At 55.9% G+C, this 15,699-nt stretch overlaps 1 protein-coding gene across 4 annotated transcripts in view; it reads left to right on the top strand.

Annotated features, from left to right (window-relative positions):
* The window catches only part of ZBTB16 (zinc finger and BTB domain containing 16), a 72,659-nt gene that overhangs the window by 50,012 nt on the left and 6,948 nt on the right, over positions 1 to 15,699 (top strand). For all 4 annotated transcript variants that reach the window (XM_068167850.1, XM_068167847.1, XM_068167849.1 and 1 more), the window contains one exon: positions 2,768 to 2,854. In XM_068167850.1, coding sequence (XP_068023951.1) covers positions 2,768 to 2,854 — 87 coding nt within the window. The remainder of the gene's footprint in view (positions 1 to 2,767; positions 2,855 to 15,699) is intronic.

Raw genomic sequence — 15,699 nt, 5'->3', positions numbered from 1 at the left:
GGGGACATAGGGCAGCGATGACTGTGCAGATAGCACAGGATGGAAAAAATGGCATCTCCTCACCCCTTGGCACCAGCCCCTCACTGAGGGCCCTTTATTAGGCAGGAGCTATAAATTTGCACGGATATACATGTACAGCAGGGAGATGGTGCCAACCGTGCGGCTCGCACCCAAGTGCAGCCGATCCTTGGCAGCACGCGGAGTCCCGCCGGGCAGATCACCCTGAGAGTTGTGCATGCTGTAGGTGATACGAGGCACTGGCTAAAAATACCCTCCCCAGGCTCCTGGTGTGTATGTCTGGGGAGGGTAGTCACAGAACCACCACCGAATGGCTTAGGGTGGATGGGACCTGCTTCTCTGGGTGTTAAAGCTGCGAGCAGGAGCAAAGCGAGCCCTGACGCAGGCTCTGGATGTGCTGCTTGCAAATGTGTCCTGCTCCCTTTAACAACAAACACTGAGCCCTGGTGGGTTTTTTTTCTGAGCCCTGTTATAATAAGCTCAGATGTTGGATGACATTTTTCCTGGTGACTCACATAGTAAAATTAACCTTGAACTATTTACATATTCAATCGCCTCCCTCCTCCTCCTCCTCCTCCTCCTCCCCCTCCCCTCCTCCCCGTGAGCATGTGTACATTACAGGAATCCTGGCTCCGTATCAGTTTTTGTTTTGCTGATGAGAAGGGGGAAAAAAAAAAAGAACGCCCAGAAAAAAAATTCCCCTGCCTGGAGTACACATCTACTTGAGGGAAAGAACACGCAGTCCTGGCCTTTGGAAATTGGCAGGCGGCGTGCTGTTCCCGCGCTGATAAGAGGTACTGTAAATAAAACTGTACGGCAGCGCCTGCTGTAAAATGCCCCTCGTCTGTACTCATTGTTCTGACAGCTTCGGCTTTTTTTGGGGCCGCTGTTTTGGTACACGCTGTGCTGCCTTATGTAAGCCAGCGCCCGGCTCCTCCCGACGCTCGCCCTGTTTATTTTTGCCTCGCCAGGAATTTTTGCTGCCCCCCACCCCCATCCGCCCCCCGGCCAGATGCCGGCTGCCTTCACCCTCCTGGCCGTGCACCCCAGATTCCTGCTGCTCCTCTGGCCCCGGCCATGCCTGCACTTGGCTTTTCGGGGGCTCGGGGCACAATTGCACATCCTCACTGTTCACCCCACACAGAAATGGGGGAGATTAAGCAAACAACATGTCTGGCACGATCCCAGCTCATGGATGCAGCAACCTTCCTGAGCACAGTATGCCCCCGGCACCACCAGTGTGGGGCCAGCACTGGTGGCTGCTGTGCCAGGGTGGACCTGTTGCTGTGGCAGGCTGTGTGTCCTCATGGATCACACTTGGCAGCAGTGGGGCTCCGAGAGCTTCAAGTGGCAATGGAGAGCCATTGCCTTGGCAACTGCCGGCTGCGCATCACCCATGCTGGCCGGCATGCAGAGCCCAGCCAAGTGTAGGGCAGCCCACGCTGCTGCCCCTCCGATCCCCAGCCTGTCAGTGCTCCAGCAGCTGCTTCCTGCACTGGGCACCCTGTACCCCATGCTCCTCCCCCTGCCAAGGTGAAAGGAGGGACGGCTGGCCGCACCCATGGGCTGCTCAGTGTCCCCAGCAGCATCCTAGATGCACGCTGGCTGCACGTCCTGGGGCAGCCACCTCACCCCTTCCTCACATCAGCCCAGAGCCCTGGCTTTTGGTGCCTGTCCCTGTGGCAGCGGCCATGTGGCCTGTGCGCACACGGCTTGTTTTGAATGCAAAGTTGCCATCGCGGCGAGGGCGGCAGAGAACAACATATGCACAGTAAACAGGCAGACTGTCGTATTGATTAACAGATGAGACCTCTATTATCGATCAACGCTTGGTGAGAAAATTTATCACTTTTAATTTCGCCGCTGCCAAATATTTCTGCCTGCAAGCCAGCCGTTACCCAGACGATTTAAAGGCGAAGGAATTCTCTTTCTAATGCATCTCGTGATACTTCCCTCTCTCCCTGTCACCTTTTCTGTGCACATCGCTCCAAATCAACTTGTGTTGACGGGGCGGAGGGCTTGGGGGGGGCAGGGAGGGGTTGCAGGACACTGCCTGGACCCCTGGAAGCAGACGGCAGGTTGGCTGCACAGCGATGCTCCCACCCTGGAGCTGCTCTGTCACAGCTCCACTCTTCAGGGCAGATGAATCAAACCTCGAAATCTAAGAACTGGGTCCGTGGCTTTGTCCCAGCAGTGCCGCTTCAGACGTGGCGTGTATCGCTAATCTGGTTTTATCTGGAAGTTACTTATCTGCTGCTGGGCATCCTGTTTTTCTCCTCGCCCAACCAGCAGCACAGGTGGAGAGTGATTTGCTGCAAGCTGCCCCCGTGCCACGTTTCTCTCCGATAGTCGAAGACGCCTCTGAGCTCCTCGCTCAATCGCGTCCGTGGGTACCGTCGACGGCAGCTGCGATGGGAAGGGGCAGGAAACCAATTCCAATTAGCTTGGTTACAAGGCTAATGAAACTCATTGATGTTTAATGATTTTTAGAAAGAAAAGAAAAAAAAACCCAAATATTTAATTTCTTTCTCCGAACAGCTCCTCACTGTGCACTGCGCTGCTGTGTGCAGGGGTCAGGACTGCAGGGTTAAGCAAGTTGCTACTTTTTGTGGGGGTAGATGAAATAGGGACCCCCCCTCATTGCGCAGGTCCTCTGGTTTGAACAACAGTAGTGGCAGCAGCACCATCCCCCACGCAGTTTTTGGGTGGATGTCCCCAGCTAACCCTCCTCTCCCCTTTCTCTCCCCAGCGGGCGCCAAGGCCCTGGTCTGCGATCAGTGCGGCGCTCAGTTCTCGAAGGAGGATGCGCTGGAGACGCACCGGCAGACACACACCGGTACGTGGCCTCCCCTTCCCCTCCCTGCCTAGGCCTAGGTTTGACATTCAGATGCCTTCATAAACTTTGCCTGATGGAGATCTTAGCCCTCTGTGCTTCCTACTTCTGACCTGCCTGGCTCCCTTTCTTGCGTTCACTCTGACCGTCAGCTGGCTGCGTGTTCTGCTGAGCTCTGAACTGGACATGGTTTTGTGCCTCTTCTGAAATCCCTCTGTGGTGTTTGCAAACCTCCCCAAATGGCTTTTGGGTTGGGACATTTGCTGCTGGCTTGTTTTGGTCTGGTTTTGCTGAGCTGCTAAGGGTGCTGTTGGTGGAAGGAGGAGCACAACCTGTCTCTGTGGTTAAACCTAGCATCCGAGCGTCGCTTACCAGTTCACCCAGCTCCACTGTGGTTGTTGCTCAGTGTTAACAGCTGCTCACGGGAGATGATGGCACAGCAACTGTGAAGGGGTTCATTCCCTCTGTGAGCAAAGCACAGCATCTCTCCTCAGCAGTTGGCTTCTGCCACCTTTCTGCTCTCCCACTCCCAGCCCTGCAGCGTGGCCACTGCTGGGGTCTGTTCATGTGCCCTGCAAAGGCCACCTCAACCAGGGAGGGTTTGCCACAGGGCAGGCTTGTGCTCAGAGGTGGCAAAGCAGTGTGTGGGCACCAGGCTGGCACAGAGAGCCTGGTTTTGAGGACTTAGTGGCAATGCAAAGTGCTGCGTCACCAGGCAGGAATAGCTGTGGCTGTCACCCGATCTGGGAGCTGAGCTGGCCCAGCACCAGTTCATAAATCATGAAGCAATTGCCCTCTGTAGGCAGTGTCGTGCGGCTGGGGCCAGACTGCAGGGCTCAGGGCACCTTTTGAAGCCCTTTGTGTTGTGGGTTGTGAGGAGGAGCAAAGGGCTTGTGGTGGGGCAGCTAGCAAAGAGAAGGAACTCACTCTGCTTGAGGCTGGGTGACCCAAGCTGGGCAGAGAGTTAATGGTTAAAGGTGCCTGAGCAAACAGTGGTGAGTTCCTCTTTTCCCTGGTGTTTCCCTGTTGAGCATCCTGGGGCAGCTGATGAGAGCCTAGCTCTCCTCAATACCCAGGAACCCACAACCCCTGGGGTGGCATCAGGAGTGGGTGCTGTCAAGCACTATTGAGTGATGCACCCTAAAACACCCCACAGATGCAGTTACATGGGTTTGCTGTCAGCCTGTACACCCCTGCAGGGATTAAAGGCCCTGTGGCTGCTGAAGCCTGGGGCTGGACCCCACCAAAGCTCAAAGGGCGGCAGGGGAGTGGAGCACAGGGACGCAGTGACCGGGGGGGGGCAGGTTTGTCATCACTGCCTCCCACTGTAAACAGAGGTGGCTCAGTTACACAGCACAGAGGGGAAGCCAAAATGAATCGTTTCCTCTTGTCAGGTGGCACACAGGGCACCCTGCCCTGGCAGAGCCCACAGCCTGCCTCTGCCTCGCTATAAACAGCCCCATTCCCAATAACAGCATCACCCAGAGCGACTTCTTTTTTGGGTGTCCTCCTTTTACCCTTTGCAGCGGGGTAGTTGGCAGAAGACAGTGGCAAAATCTCCCTTTTGGTAGGGACACGGGGATCCTTCAAGGATGACCTCAAAACATGGGCAGGGTTTGATCTGCTACAGGCTGGCCAAATATTCCCACTTTGCTCAGAAACCCAGTGTTTAGGGAAGGTGAGCTGCCTGTGAACAGCCACGGCTTGACCCACAGCAGCAGACTTTAATGGGTGGCCAAGAGAGGAGCTCTCGGGGTCTCGTTGCCCCATATAGGGGGGCTTCTCAGGGGTTGGGCAGGATCCAGGACCCCCTTCATCTTGCTTGTTTTTACCCTGTTGCCCACTCTGCTCCTTCGGCTGTAGCGCAGGGTATGACACCAGGCTGGTGTAGCTGTTGTGCACCAAACACAGCCCAGCTCTGGCAGCAGAAAGCCCACACCCTGCCTTCTGAGGGGAGGTGAAAAATCATAACAAAGAGAGAAAAAATACTTTGTGCTTGCAAGCCCAGAGCTGTGCCTGGCCCCTGACTCGGACTGGGACGCCCTCTCCGGGTGATCGCTGTCCCTGGCCCCCAGCCCATGACAATAGGAAAAGCAGCAACTGTTTTGGCTCATCGTGCAGCAGCACGAGCTTGGTGCCACACCAGGGAGCAGAGCGTGGAAAATTCCTTACCCTGATCCTAAAATCTGGAGGATAAAACAAAATGCACCGAGGGAACAGGCTGAGCACCCCCAGCCTGTGCCGACAGGGCTCGGAGGGCTCAGAGAGACAGGGTTGGTGCTAACAGGCTCCAGGCTCACCACCAACTCTTAAAATATCAGAGGTGACTTGTCTCAAGTTCTCCCCATGTGCCAAGGCAATTAACACCCAAGAGCCCAGTGCCTGTCAGCAGGCCAGCATGGATTTACTCCTGACCCACTTCCACGTGGGCATGCTCCACGCCTAATATAGAGTGGGTTTGCTTTGGCACGTCGTTGGCTGTGTGATTTGTGGGGCCAGCATGGCCCCAGCTGCACTGCCGAGGCTGCACAGGAGCCTGCAGCCTCCCCTGCCCGCATCCCCTGCCCGCTTCGCTCACGTCCTGGGACGGTGACGCCGGCACCAGGGCAGGAGCAGCGGAACAGAGTTAATAAATGCAGCGTGCAGCCGAAAATTGAAAAGCCATAAATCTTCCCCTGCTCTGTTTCTCCCCCTGCTCCTTTTTCTCTGGTTGCCAGGATGTTGGTAGCGTTTTGATTTAATAGTTGGCCAAACACAAGGGTCTATTTTATTCAGAGTTTACAGGCCTCAGGGCTGTTATTCCTCCAAATTTAATAGCATTGAAATTGCAGGGTTGGCGATAATTTGCCTATCACTTTCTGCTCTGCCATTGATGTTTATTGTCAGCGGGATGGAATCTCAATCCGATTCACTTAGATAAGATGTCTGTTAAGCATTTAGATAATTGTGCCATCATTAACTTGTCACATTATTTTAGAGATTCAAAACAGTCGTGCAGTACGAGTGGAGGTACAAAGGGAGAGAAACCCAGGGCACGAGAGTGAGAACCCAGAGAGGAGGTGGGTGGTGGTGGTGGTGGCAGTCCCATGGAAAATGCTGCTCAGTAGCAGCTGGGGAAGTTCAGCCATGTCAACCATTTTTTCCCCAAAACAAAATCTCTTCTCCTGCTGGAAATGCACACTGAGGTACACAGCCTGGGCTTTGGGCTTTTAAAAATGATTTTGTCTTAAATGCCAGAGCAGTTGGCATTTTTCTGCAGAACAGCATCCCAGCAGCCGCTTCCTGGCTGGGGTTTGCTGGGGGCACACGTGGGAGCCTGGAGGAGGTGGAGGGGGCACTGTGCTGGAGCTGTGCTTTCACACAGGCAGACGTCCTCTCTGTTCTTGGCAAATTGATGTTCGGTCCAATTAATTCTCTGTTTGTCTTCTCTCCTTGCTTTTGCTTGTCTCTTTCTGCCTCAGAATGGTCCCTAGCTAAAACCTACCAGTGCTGCTGTAGGTATAGGCTGCTGGTTTGGAAACAAAGGTTTGTGAGCAAGGGGAAGAAGTTTTGTGACAGGAGCCATAGATTCTGTTTGCCTTGTGCTCAGTGTGGTGCCACGAGCCATGGTCAAACCAGGTCTCCATCAGGACACTCCCTGGGCTCTGCTGACTGCCCTAAAGTTGGCTTGTTGGTGGCACTTGCCACCAGCAGCCACCTGCAATGTCCCAGCTCCAGCAGCAGCAACTTGGGCTCCAGAGATGCAATTCAGGAGTTGTCTCACTGCATCCTCTCCCATGGCCAAGTGTGAGTGGAGCCTGGGCGTGAGCAGCTGGCACACTTCCTACCGAACCCAGCCCCAGTTCTTCCTGGGCTGCCCCTGGCTTTCTATTACCATTTCATGGGGCTCCTGAGGGTTTTCAGAGCAGCTCAATGAGGCTTCTGGGGGAAATTCCACTGGAACACATTTTTCCATAGCCAGAGATAATGCACTGCAGGATGAACTGCACTCAGAGGTAAGCACCCTCCTGTGCTGGCCTTGCTGCCTCGGTCCCGGCTCAGGGAGGGAGCCAGGAGTGATAGACTGTGGCAGTGGAAGTTGAAGCTTGGAAGTTTCTGTGAGAGCCCTGTGCACTCTTCCATGTGCTGCCGTTTCCCAGCACTTCAGCTAGCATCTGCAGGCATGGGGCTGAGGTGGGCTTTGGATACAAGGGTCACAGCTCTTGGAGAGGAGGCAGCAGTGCCTTGTGATGGAGAAAAGTGGTGCTGGACAGGGAGGGGACTCGCTCGCTCCAGTTGTAGGCTGCAGCAGCAGCAAAGATGACGAGCTAGGGAGGGGTGAAGTGGAGCCCTCCCAACCCACCCAGCCAAACTGCAGAGCCTCAAGGGCTCTCGGCACTCAGGTGGCCACATTTGTTTGCAGAAGGGACTGAGAATGGGAGCAGTGGAGGGAAGCAGGGGCTGCTTAGGAGCTTGCTGTCAGGGTCGGCAGCACCATCCCCTGGCGCTGCATGCCAGCAGCCCCAGCTTCAGCAGGGTCCCAGGCAGCAGGTCCTGGGGGTGCAGCACAGAGCCCCTTTGTCTGATAGTAATGTCCTGTGACAGTGCTTGAAATCTGAGTCCCAGCGCACATTCCTGAAACCGGGAATGTCGCTGCCTCCCAAAGCAGGGCAGCTTCTTCCACTTTCACAGCCAATACCCCCAGGCCCAGGTGGGCTGTGCTGGGGGAGGCTCAGCATGGCCAGGCCTCGTGCGAGCGGCAGGACTCGCCCAGGGCCAGCTGGGAGATGGCAACGTGGCGGAGCTGCCGGCCGCGGGCAGCGGCCAATGGGCAGCCTTCAATTTTCCTGTGCAAATACTATTTAAAGCATGATGAGAAAAGCCTTCTTGCTAAGCTACGGAGAGATCTTTCTTGTCCTTTAATTCTAGATGAAGGGGATTAGTGTGAACATATTTAACCTCTGACCCCTGGACAAAAGCATTATCAAATTTAGTTGCCGAGTGGCTCCCATTTAACCAAACCAGTGCAGGATCTCAGCAATTTTTTTCCCCTTCCCTCCCTTGAAAGTTTTAACATCCATTGTGCCCCCGGAGCGCAGGGGGGATGTTGCAGCCTTCCACTGCTTGCATTTGGGATGACCAGTAAGGAGAAGCAGCCTGGTACAGTCGCTGCTGGACCCCCTGCCTAAGGCTGTGGGACTCTAGCAAACAGCCCCAAACAGCAAAGCTTTCAGTGGATGGGGCCAGCTCCTTCCTGGCCTCGGCGCTGGCCATGCCTGTGGTGGCTTGGAGGATGCTTGGCCACCGCTCGGAGCACAGAGGCACCGCTCGTACCCCTCACGCCTCGTTCTGCTCCGGGGCAGGAAGGGAAGCGCTGCCGGCCGTGGCACACTTGGGCGAGCTGCAGGATGCTCGGGGCTGTGTAAGCAGGGATGAAACGCGGGCGAGAGGCGGCCGGGGTCTCCTGGTCCGGCACAGGAATGCCGAGAGGGGCCTCCCGTCAGGAGCCGGTGTCCGTTTACAGTGCATCTCTCATAAACCCGGCGGCGGGGGCGAGGGCAGGGGGACCGGCCCTCCTGGTATGTGATTGATTATCTGGTATTTATGCCATTGAGGACTTTTCAGCGGCTCGGGGTCAGGGGGTCATCTCATGTGTCTTGCTGCAAATCCGCTTCCTTTTGTACAGTGCGGGCTGGGTGAGCAGACACACAAAAACAGCTTTTTCTTTTCCTTGGGAAAAAGGGGAGGGGGGCGGGCTGGTGTCAATGAATTTTTTTTTTCAGCCTTTCCTGAATAGTGTCCTTTTTAATTCCAAAGAACTTTTAATTAAAAGTAGCAGGAAAGTTCATCTCGACAAGGTTTAACTTACCTTAGCAGTTACTTTTGTCCCCCGGGACTTGCATCTCCCCGCTCTACAAAAACACCCCCAGGACCGGGGGAGCAGCTGCCCCTGGTCCTGCGCCGCGTCCCCCGGCTCTGCCTTTTCATCTTTTCTCCCTTTTTTAATGATGGGGGTGCAGGAATAATCAGCAAACGCTGCAAAGCCTGGCTTTGTGCCTCACAGCAGACGGTGGCTCCACTGGCCATGCTCGGCCAGGGGCAGCTGCCCACGCCACCAAAAGGCTTGTTTCATCAGTCAGGGTGGTGGTGGTAGTGGTCTCCTGTGGTGTGGGATGCTGCGGCCCCATAGACAAGCAGGGCAGCGGGCAGTGGATAATGCCACTGACCATAGACGTGGTCTGTGCTTCCCTAAACCCCTCCTGGCAGGGAAAAGCGCGTGCCCACTGTGATGTGCCAGTTGGTAAACGCTTGTGGTGGAGACTCTTTGGCCAGAAAGGCTCAGGAGGTGGCTCTCAGTGCACTGGAGATGCTGGGTGAAGGTTTCATCTCCTCACTGAAACTCTTTGAGGTTGGAGCAGTTTGTAACACATTGGTTCAGCTGTGGCTCAGAAAGTGATGGGCAAAGTAGGCTAGGAGCTTGTGACAGAAAGTCAAATTATTTTTTCAGCTGGTTTCACTCTAAATTCCAAGTGGGAAGAGGAAATCTGGGAAGCTGGCATAGTGGCAACAAGTTAGTGAGTAGCTGACAGCTTCCTTTCTAAAGTGGTGGCCAGGAATGATGCCACAATTCGCCTCCAGTTACCCCAGGGTAACTGTACCCCTTGTCGTTGGAAGGGCAGGGATGGATTGGCAAGGTGCAGCTTCCTTAGGAATGGTGGGGATGGACCCAGGACTCTCCAGGATGGAGAGCACCAGGACAGGCTCAGGGAAAAGCGGCATTAAGGGCAGATGCTGCACAGAGATCCCAGATACAAACAGGGTCGCTCAGGAAGGCATCTCTGTGGCTTCAGGCAGGAGGCTTTGGGGTGTTGTGAGCAGTTGCAAACAACTGTTTGGGCCAAAGGAGCAGGGTGAGTCTCAGATGTATGGTGCTGGAGGTGTGAAGCCTTGGCAGCACGTTCCCAGGCTCACAGGGTGTTAGGAGCTTGGGAGGCTCTGACCTTCTGCAGCTGGGAGATGGAAATGCAGCTTAATGGGATCAGCCCCCAGAACTTCCCCAGGTTTTCCTTTCCAAAGGCAAGGTTTGTGTGGTGCTCAGTAACTTCAGGAGAAATTGGTGATGGCAAGTGTGCCCCTTCCTGCCAAACCTGGGTATCATTCCTGGGAAAGGCAGGGTGCAGCAGGATGCTGCAGCAGGTGGAGCTGGCTCTTCCCCTGTGCTGGGGAGAAGGGCTCATGCAGGAGATGCTCAGGAACAGCTTGTCCCGTGTGCTGGCGACAGGGCCACCCAGATCAACACCATCCCCTGGGAGCATCCCGCTAGGCAGGGAGCCCTCTGCATCCCTCAGTTTGCTGGCAGATCTCTGTGTGGGTTCAGCACCCACCTCGGAGATGGGGGGCATGCTGTGGGCCTCCTCATCAGGCACCCTCCCTCCCTCCCCCAGAATACACCCCCCATGGATCCACGCCCCTCTTGGACCCGCAGGCTGCCTGGCAGCGCCTCACCAGCACAGGTCCAGCTGCCGCCGTGATTGACGCAAAGCCAGTCTATAAATAAAGTCTTTCTCTGCTCCCATAAAGACTTTGCGGTTTAGTTTGCTTTCAAGGTCAAGATCAGACCTTTCTAAATAAACACATATCAAAGGATCATTAGCGGAGCAGCACTGTTAAATTGAGATATTAACTTCTGTCAGCCGCGCCGCTCCTTTTTGTTCTGTAACTCGCGACTGCGGCAGGGTTTTATTATTTTGGCCCTAGGCGGTGGCATCTGGCTGCTGTGGAGACTGTAAAAATTAAAAAGCAACACAAATCATTGCGAGGGAAAAGCAGTAAATTCGATGATAAGAATTTAAAATTAAAATGTTTCGGCGCTTTCGTACCCTGCGCACCGCCGGGCGGCCGAGCTCTGTGCCTGTTGCCGGAACGCCGCCGCCGATGGTCGCAGGGCTGCTTCCTCCCTGCTCTCCTTCCCTCCCTGGTCGCCCTCCCTCTGCGGTGCTCATCCCTCTGCAGCTGCAGAAAAGCGCAGTGAAGAGGAGGTGGTGGTGGTGGTGGCGATGGTGGTGTGGGCAGCGGAGAAAGGAGCAAGGTGCTGCTGATAGGACTGTGGGGAGCAAAGGGTTCCCCAGGAGGCAGGCGAGAAGGGGATGCTCCCATCCTACTGCGCTCAAAGGGAGATGGAGTGGTCGAGCTGGGAGGATGTGACTAATGCTCCAGGTCACCAGGATGCAAGGGCCACATCGTCCCCCAGGCCCAGATGGCTCCCAGAATAAATCAGCCACAGCGGGCACAAGCTGCTCGTGCCAGAGCCGTGGCTTGGGGCTGGGCACCCATACATCAAGCATGCTCCACATGCTTCGTTCCACCTCGCCAGATGATGGGGAGAGCAGGGTCATGGTGGCAGGAAGCAGCCCTGTGCATTGCCACAGGAGCCAAAATCAAAGTATTTAGGTCTGGGAGGTTTTGAATCCCTTCCACTTGCAAGGTCAGTGTGGTCGGTGCATCTGCTCAGAAACGCTGGAGCTCTTCCAGGCACCGGTGAAAGGCAAGTGGGTGCCAAGGTGGTCGGCAGTGCCAGGGAGGGGCCGTGCCCTGCCCTCCTGTTGCACCCCGAAAGGAAACCAGCCACAGAGGAGCAGGCAGCACCTACTGCTCTTTGAGAATTAATTTCCCATAGTCAGTTAAAGTTGGGAAGAAAGCTGCTTCATCTCCAAGTAAATAATAATAATAATCAAACAAATGCCCCCTTGGGAGGAGCTGCCTTCCATAAAGATGTTAATTAGTGTGGAAGCCGAGCCGTGGAGTCTGGAGGCAGCCTGTGAAGCCAGCGTGATTTGGTGACTCTGGCACATCTTGTGTATTTATCATCTCAGGGTTGTTCTCCCCTCTCTCTACTTAACCATGAAGGTTGTAGGGGTGTTGGGCTCCAGCTGAGCAACTGGTGCGGTAAGGGGTGCCAGTGTCACCCCTCAGTAGCACCTCTGGTACTGCCCTGGAGCAGCCTGGGGCTCCTTGGGGCTGGCCCTGCCATCCTGTCAGAGTGATGCCCTAAAGCCTGAGTGTCCACACATGCCTGTGCAGGGGTCGTGCATCCCAACAGCAGCCTTCAGGTGAGGGCTCCTTCACCCCTCCTGCTGGGTTTGCTTTGGTGCTGCCACCAAAACCATTCCATAATAATCCCCAAAACAGACTCTGGAACTGGGTTAATCTTCTTACCCTGAGCAGCACACGCTGCTGGGGCAAAATGCAACCACCGTGCTGGTGCCACGGTCCAGCATCCCTGGGATTGTGCCGGTGCCTGCCACTCCTGTCTTTCACCCATCTTCCTCTTCAGCTTGGTGCCAGTGGGATGTGCACAGCAGCCTGAGGGTAGCCTCTGTACCGGGCTGAGCCCAGCACATAACTATGTGCTTGAGGCCCAGCAGATCTCCTGGCTCTCAGTCCTGCCCTTACACGTGTTGTCCAAGCAAGGTGAGTGTCACTCAGGCTCTGGGCTTCTGTGCATCCAGGGTACCTGCTGCCAGGCAACGAGGGGGTCATCCTGAACCCTCTGCAGTGGGCATCCCGTGCCAATGCCAGGGTGGAGGAGATGGGCAGCAGTGGGGCAGGTGCTGCCACCTGGGTGATGGAGTATCCAGGGTGGATACTCTGGGCAATGCACCCCTTGACAGCACTGCTGCTGCCTCTCTGCCCACTTTCTCGTGGGCAGGGCTATAAGGGAGAGCTGCCTGCAGCTCTCTAGCTGTTTTCTCCCTCCCCTGATGCTGCTTTTCATGCTTGCAAGCAGCCTGCAGCCTCCACTGGAGCCAGCAGCGTTGTCCGGGTGGAGGAGGCTGTAAGAAGCCTTTGACACACTGACAGAACACCATCAGATGTCCCCAGAATCTCTTCTCAGGAGAGCCAGCAGCCCTTGGGCTCTTGCTCTGTGTGGCCATAATGCTTTGGAGCTGCCTGTCCCCAGCCCAGCGACAGCAGCAGGCTCAGTGCAGCTCTGTGGCACATGCCTGGCGTGAGAGATGGTGTCAGATGTGGAGCCTGATGGAGCAGCAAGGCTTGGTGATGATCCCGAATTTGCGGGGCAAGTGGAGGGTTTGAGGGCTTTCCAGTGGCTGTGAGAGGCAGCTCTGTCAGTGTGCACCCTCATGCCTGTAGTGACACCGGAGCCTTCCCAGCGTGCCCCTGCACAGCCCCTGGATACGGTTTGTGATGCTATTGATTATGGCTGCTGTGGATGGACAGATCTGCCTCAGTCCTCCTCTTGTAACACTGCTCAGAGGAGAGGCAGGGAAGAGATGGCAGCATGGAGAGGAGGGCTTGGGGAGGGGCAGTTTGGTTTGTGTATCCCATTTGGGCTCTGCATGCCTGGGCACCCCCAGAGCCACGCTGCCAGGGCTAGGTAGAGGATGATTCACCAGCAGCAGGGCATTGGTCCCCTTCAGGTCCCCCTCTCCTGCCACCAGCGCATCCCCAGGTTGCCCTACACCCACCTGCAGTGGGGGTCCGGGCTCGGCGCAGGCGCACAGGAGGGAAAACTTGAAGTCAAATGTCTGAAAGTCAGATCCCTTTTTAGTATGAATTTGCTGTATCTCATTCTGAGCACTAATTCCAATTTAATTGCAAGTGGCCTGAAGCCTCTTCAATAGGAGTAACAAATGGTTTGATTTTGTAAACTTCATCAGACTGCATTTTAAATGCGACACACTAGCCCGGCTCGAATGCCAATGAAGCACTGAAGTAGCTCTCTGTTTACTAATTATCCGTTTTTACTTCAAGCCACGCTGGCTGGCTTGTCTGATTAAATCGGATTTGTGGGATAGAGAACAGCTAGCAGAGTTTTCTCTATAGTAAACGAGATTGAAACTACGGCCCGCCTGGCTGCACACTGTAAATTATATTTCCTTTTAAAGGGGACGTGTCGCCTTTCTCCCGCCGCCGCACCTCCTGCATCCTAAACTGCGCCGGGAGCCACCTGGCTCCCTGCTGGTGCCGTGGGCAGCCCCTCGTCCGCCGCGCCCAGCGCCACGCGGCTCTCGGTGCAGTTCCTCCTCTGGTGGAGGTGGTGGGCGGGAGGTGGTGCAGTGCTCCGCGTAGGGATGGCTACTGCGGCCCTTGCCCTGACGCCTGCCACGGCTCAGACAGGCCCTGGCTGTTGCACCTTACGTGTCACTCATCTTTGCGCCTCTGGCCATTGCCTTATGTTGGGATTGAGCAGTGGGAGAGCTGGGATGGGGAGCTCCAGGTTGCCAGCTGGAGGATTTTTCCTCCCTAAACCCTAGACTTTCAGACCACCAGCTATTGAAACCCACTCTGCACAAGGAGGCCAAACAGCATCCAAACCCCAACCTGCTCTGGTGTCCACCTCCAAATCCACAGCAGCACAAAGCCACCCTGCTCATGGTTCACAGCTGCTGGGCACTGGGGATGGTGGGCAAAGGTGGCACCAAGTGCGCCGTACTGGGGGCTGCACTTAAACCTCCCCAGCTGCTAAGAATTTAATTCCATGAGCTTGACCTACGCCGCCCCCTCCCTCAGTATCTATCTTTGTGCCCAGGGGCTTTTTATATTTTAATTTGCCTTTGGACATGCTGCAAAATTAATGGGGTGCTCGGGGCCATTGTGTGGCGTACAGTAGAGGGAAGGGCCGGCGGCGCCCGCCGAGAGCCGCTGCGTTTCCCGGGGAATGAATTGGTTGCCTGCCTTCGCCCCTTTAATTGTTGACAGTAAAAAGCGTTTAAATGCTGCTTAATTTGTAATCATCTTCCCGCAAAAAGGGGAGAAACCATTAAACCGTCAGGGAGATGAATAAATCCATCTCTCACTGGTTTGGGGGGGCAGTGCTGCTTTATCGGGGGTGATTTTTCTTCCCCGGCTTGAGGGCTGGCTCGGGGCTGCTGAGGCAAAGGGCCCAGAGATGTGCTGGGGGTGAGAGGACAGGGACCCTCTCCAGTTGGGAGTACAGAGATGTTCTTTGACTGGGAGCCCAAGTTCCCACGCGTGTCACCTGCTGCAGCTCTCCTTGCAGCAAGCCTGGTAATGCCACAGCGTGGCTGCATCAGGGCTGGCAGCAACCCCAGGCCCCCTCTCGTGAGCTTTCCTATCTTTTTCCACCTCACATCCGGTCTTCCATCGCTGCATGTGTAGCTCAAAATAATCCGCTGAGCAGAGCACTCACAGCAGGATGGTGCTCAGCAGAGCCCAGCTGGGTGTTGTGCCCCTTGGATGCTGGAGAGCTCCAGTGGCAGAGCCCTGGCACTGAATTGAATGGTGCCTGACCCTGGTCCTGTGCATCCCACTGCTGGGATGGGATGCAGGGCTGCCTCTGGCGTCCCCCACCTCCACACAGGACTGGCAGCAGCCTTCACCCCCGTGAATGCTCAGCTCATGGAGGGCAGCTCACACCAGCTGCATCCACAGGCTGTGCCAGGCGACCTGCCCAGCTGGGCTGTGTTTGTTAACTGACAATCTACCGAAAAACAAAGCCAGCCAAGAGATTCCTCCTGTGGGCCCTTGCAAGCAGCACCCCAGGGCGATGCCCATCGCCGGGGCCAGCGGGCACGTCGGCCCGAGCAAGGACGAGGCAGCTCGATCCCATCGCCGCTGCTGATGAAGTCGGCCCGTTTTTTTTTTTCGAGCGGGGGCCAATTAGTTTCACAAATGAGGGCCCTACGGTGCCAGGGAGGATTTGTTACGGCCCCGCGCGCCGGCCCGGCGGCATTGTCCTGCCCTCCGCCCCCACGGGAGCCCATTGTCCCCGGCCCCAGCAGGGGCTGCTGGCGGCAGATTTATCGGGGCCGGCGTCCCGCCGGCCGGGGCCTCCGCTCCGCAGCTGGCCGCGGCGCTGGGGGCTCAGCCCCGGGGACCTTTGACCC

Source organism: Melanerpes formicivorus, unplaced genomic scaffold (genome assembly GCF_026170545.1).
Source record: "Melanerpes formicivorus ecotype bairdi unplaced genomic scaffold, bMelFor1.0.p_v2 SCAF_123, whole genome shotgun sequence".
Taxonomy (NCBI): Eukaryota; Metazoa; Chordata; class Aves; order Piciformes; family Picidae; genus Melanerpes; species Melanerpes formicivorus.
This window is presented reverse-complemented; position numbering and strand designations above follow the sequence as displayed.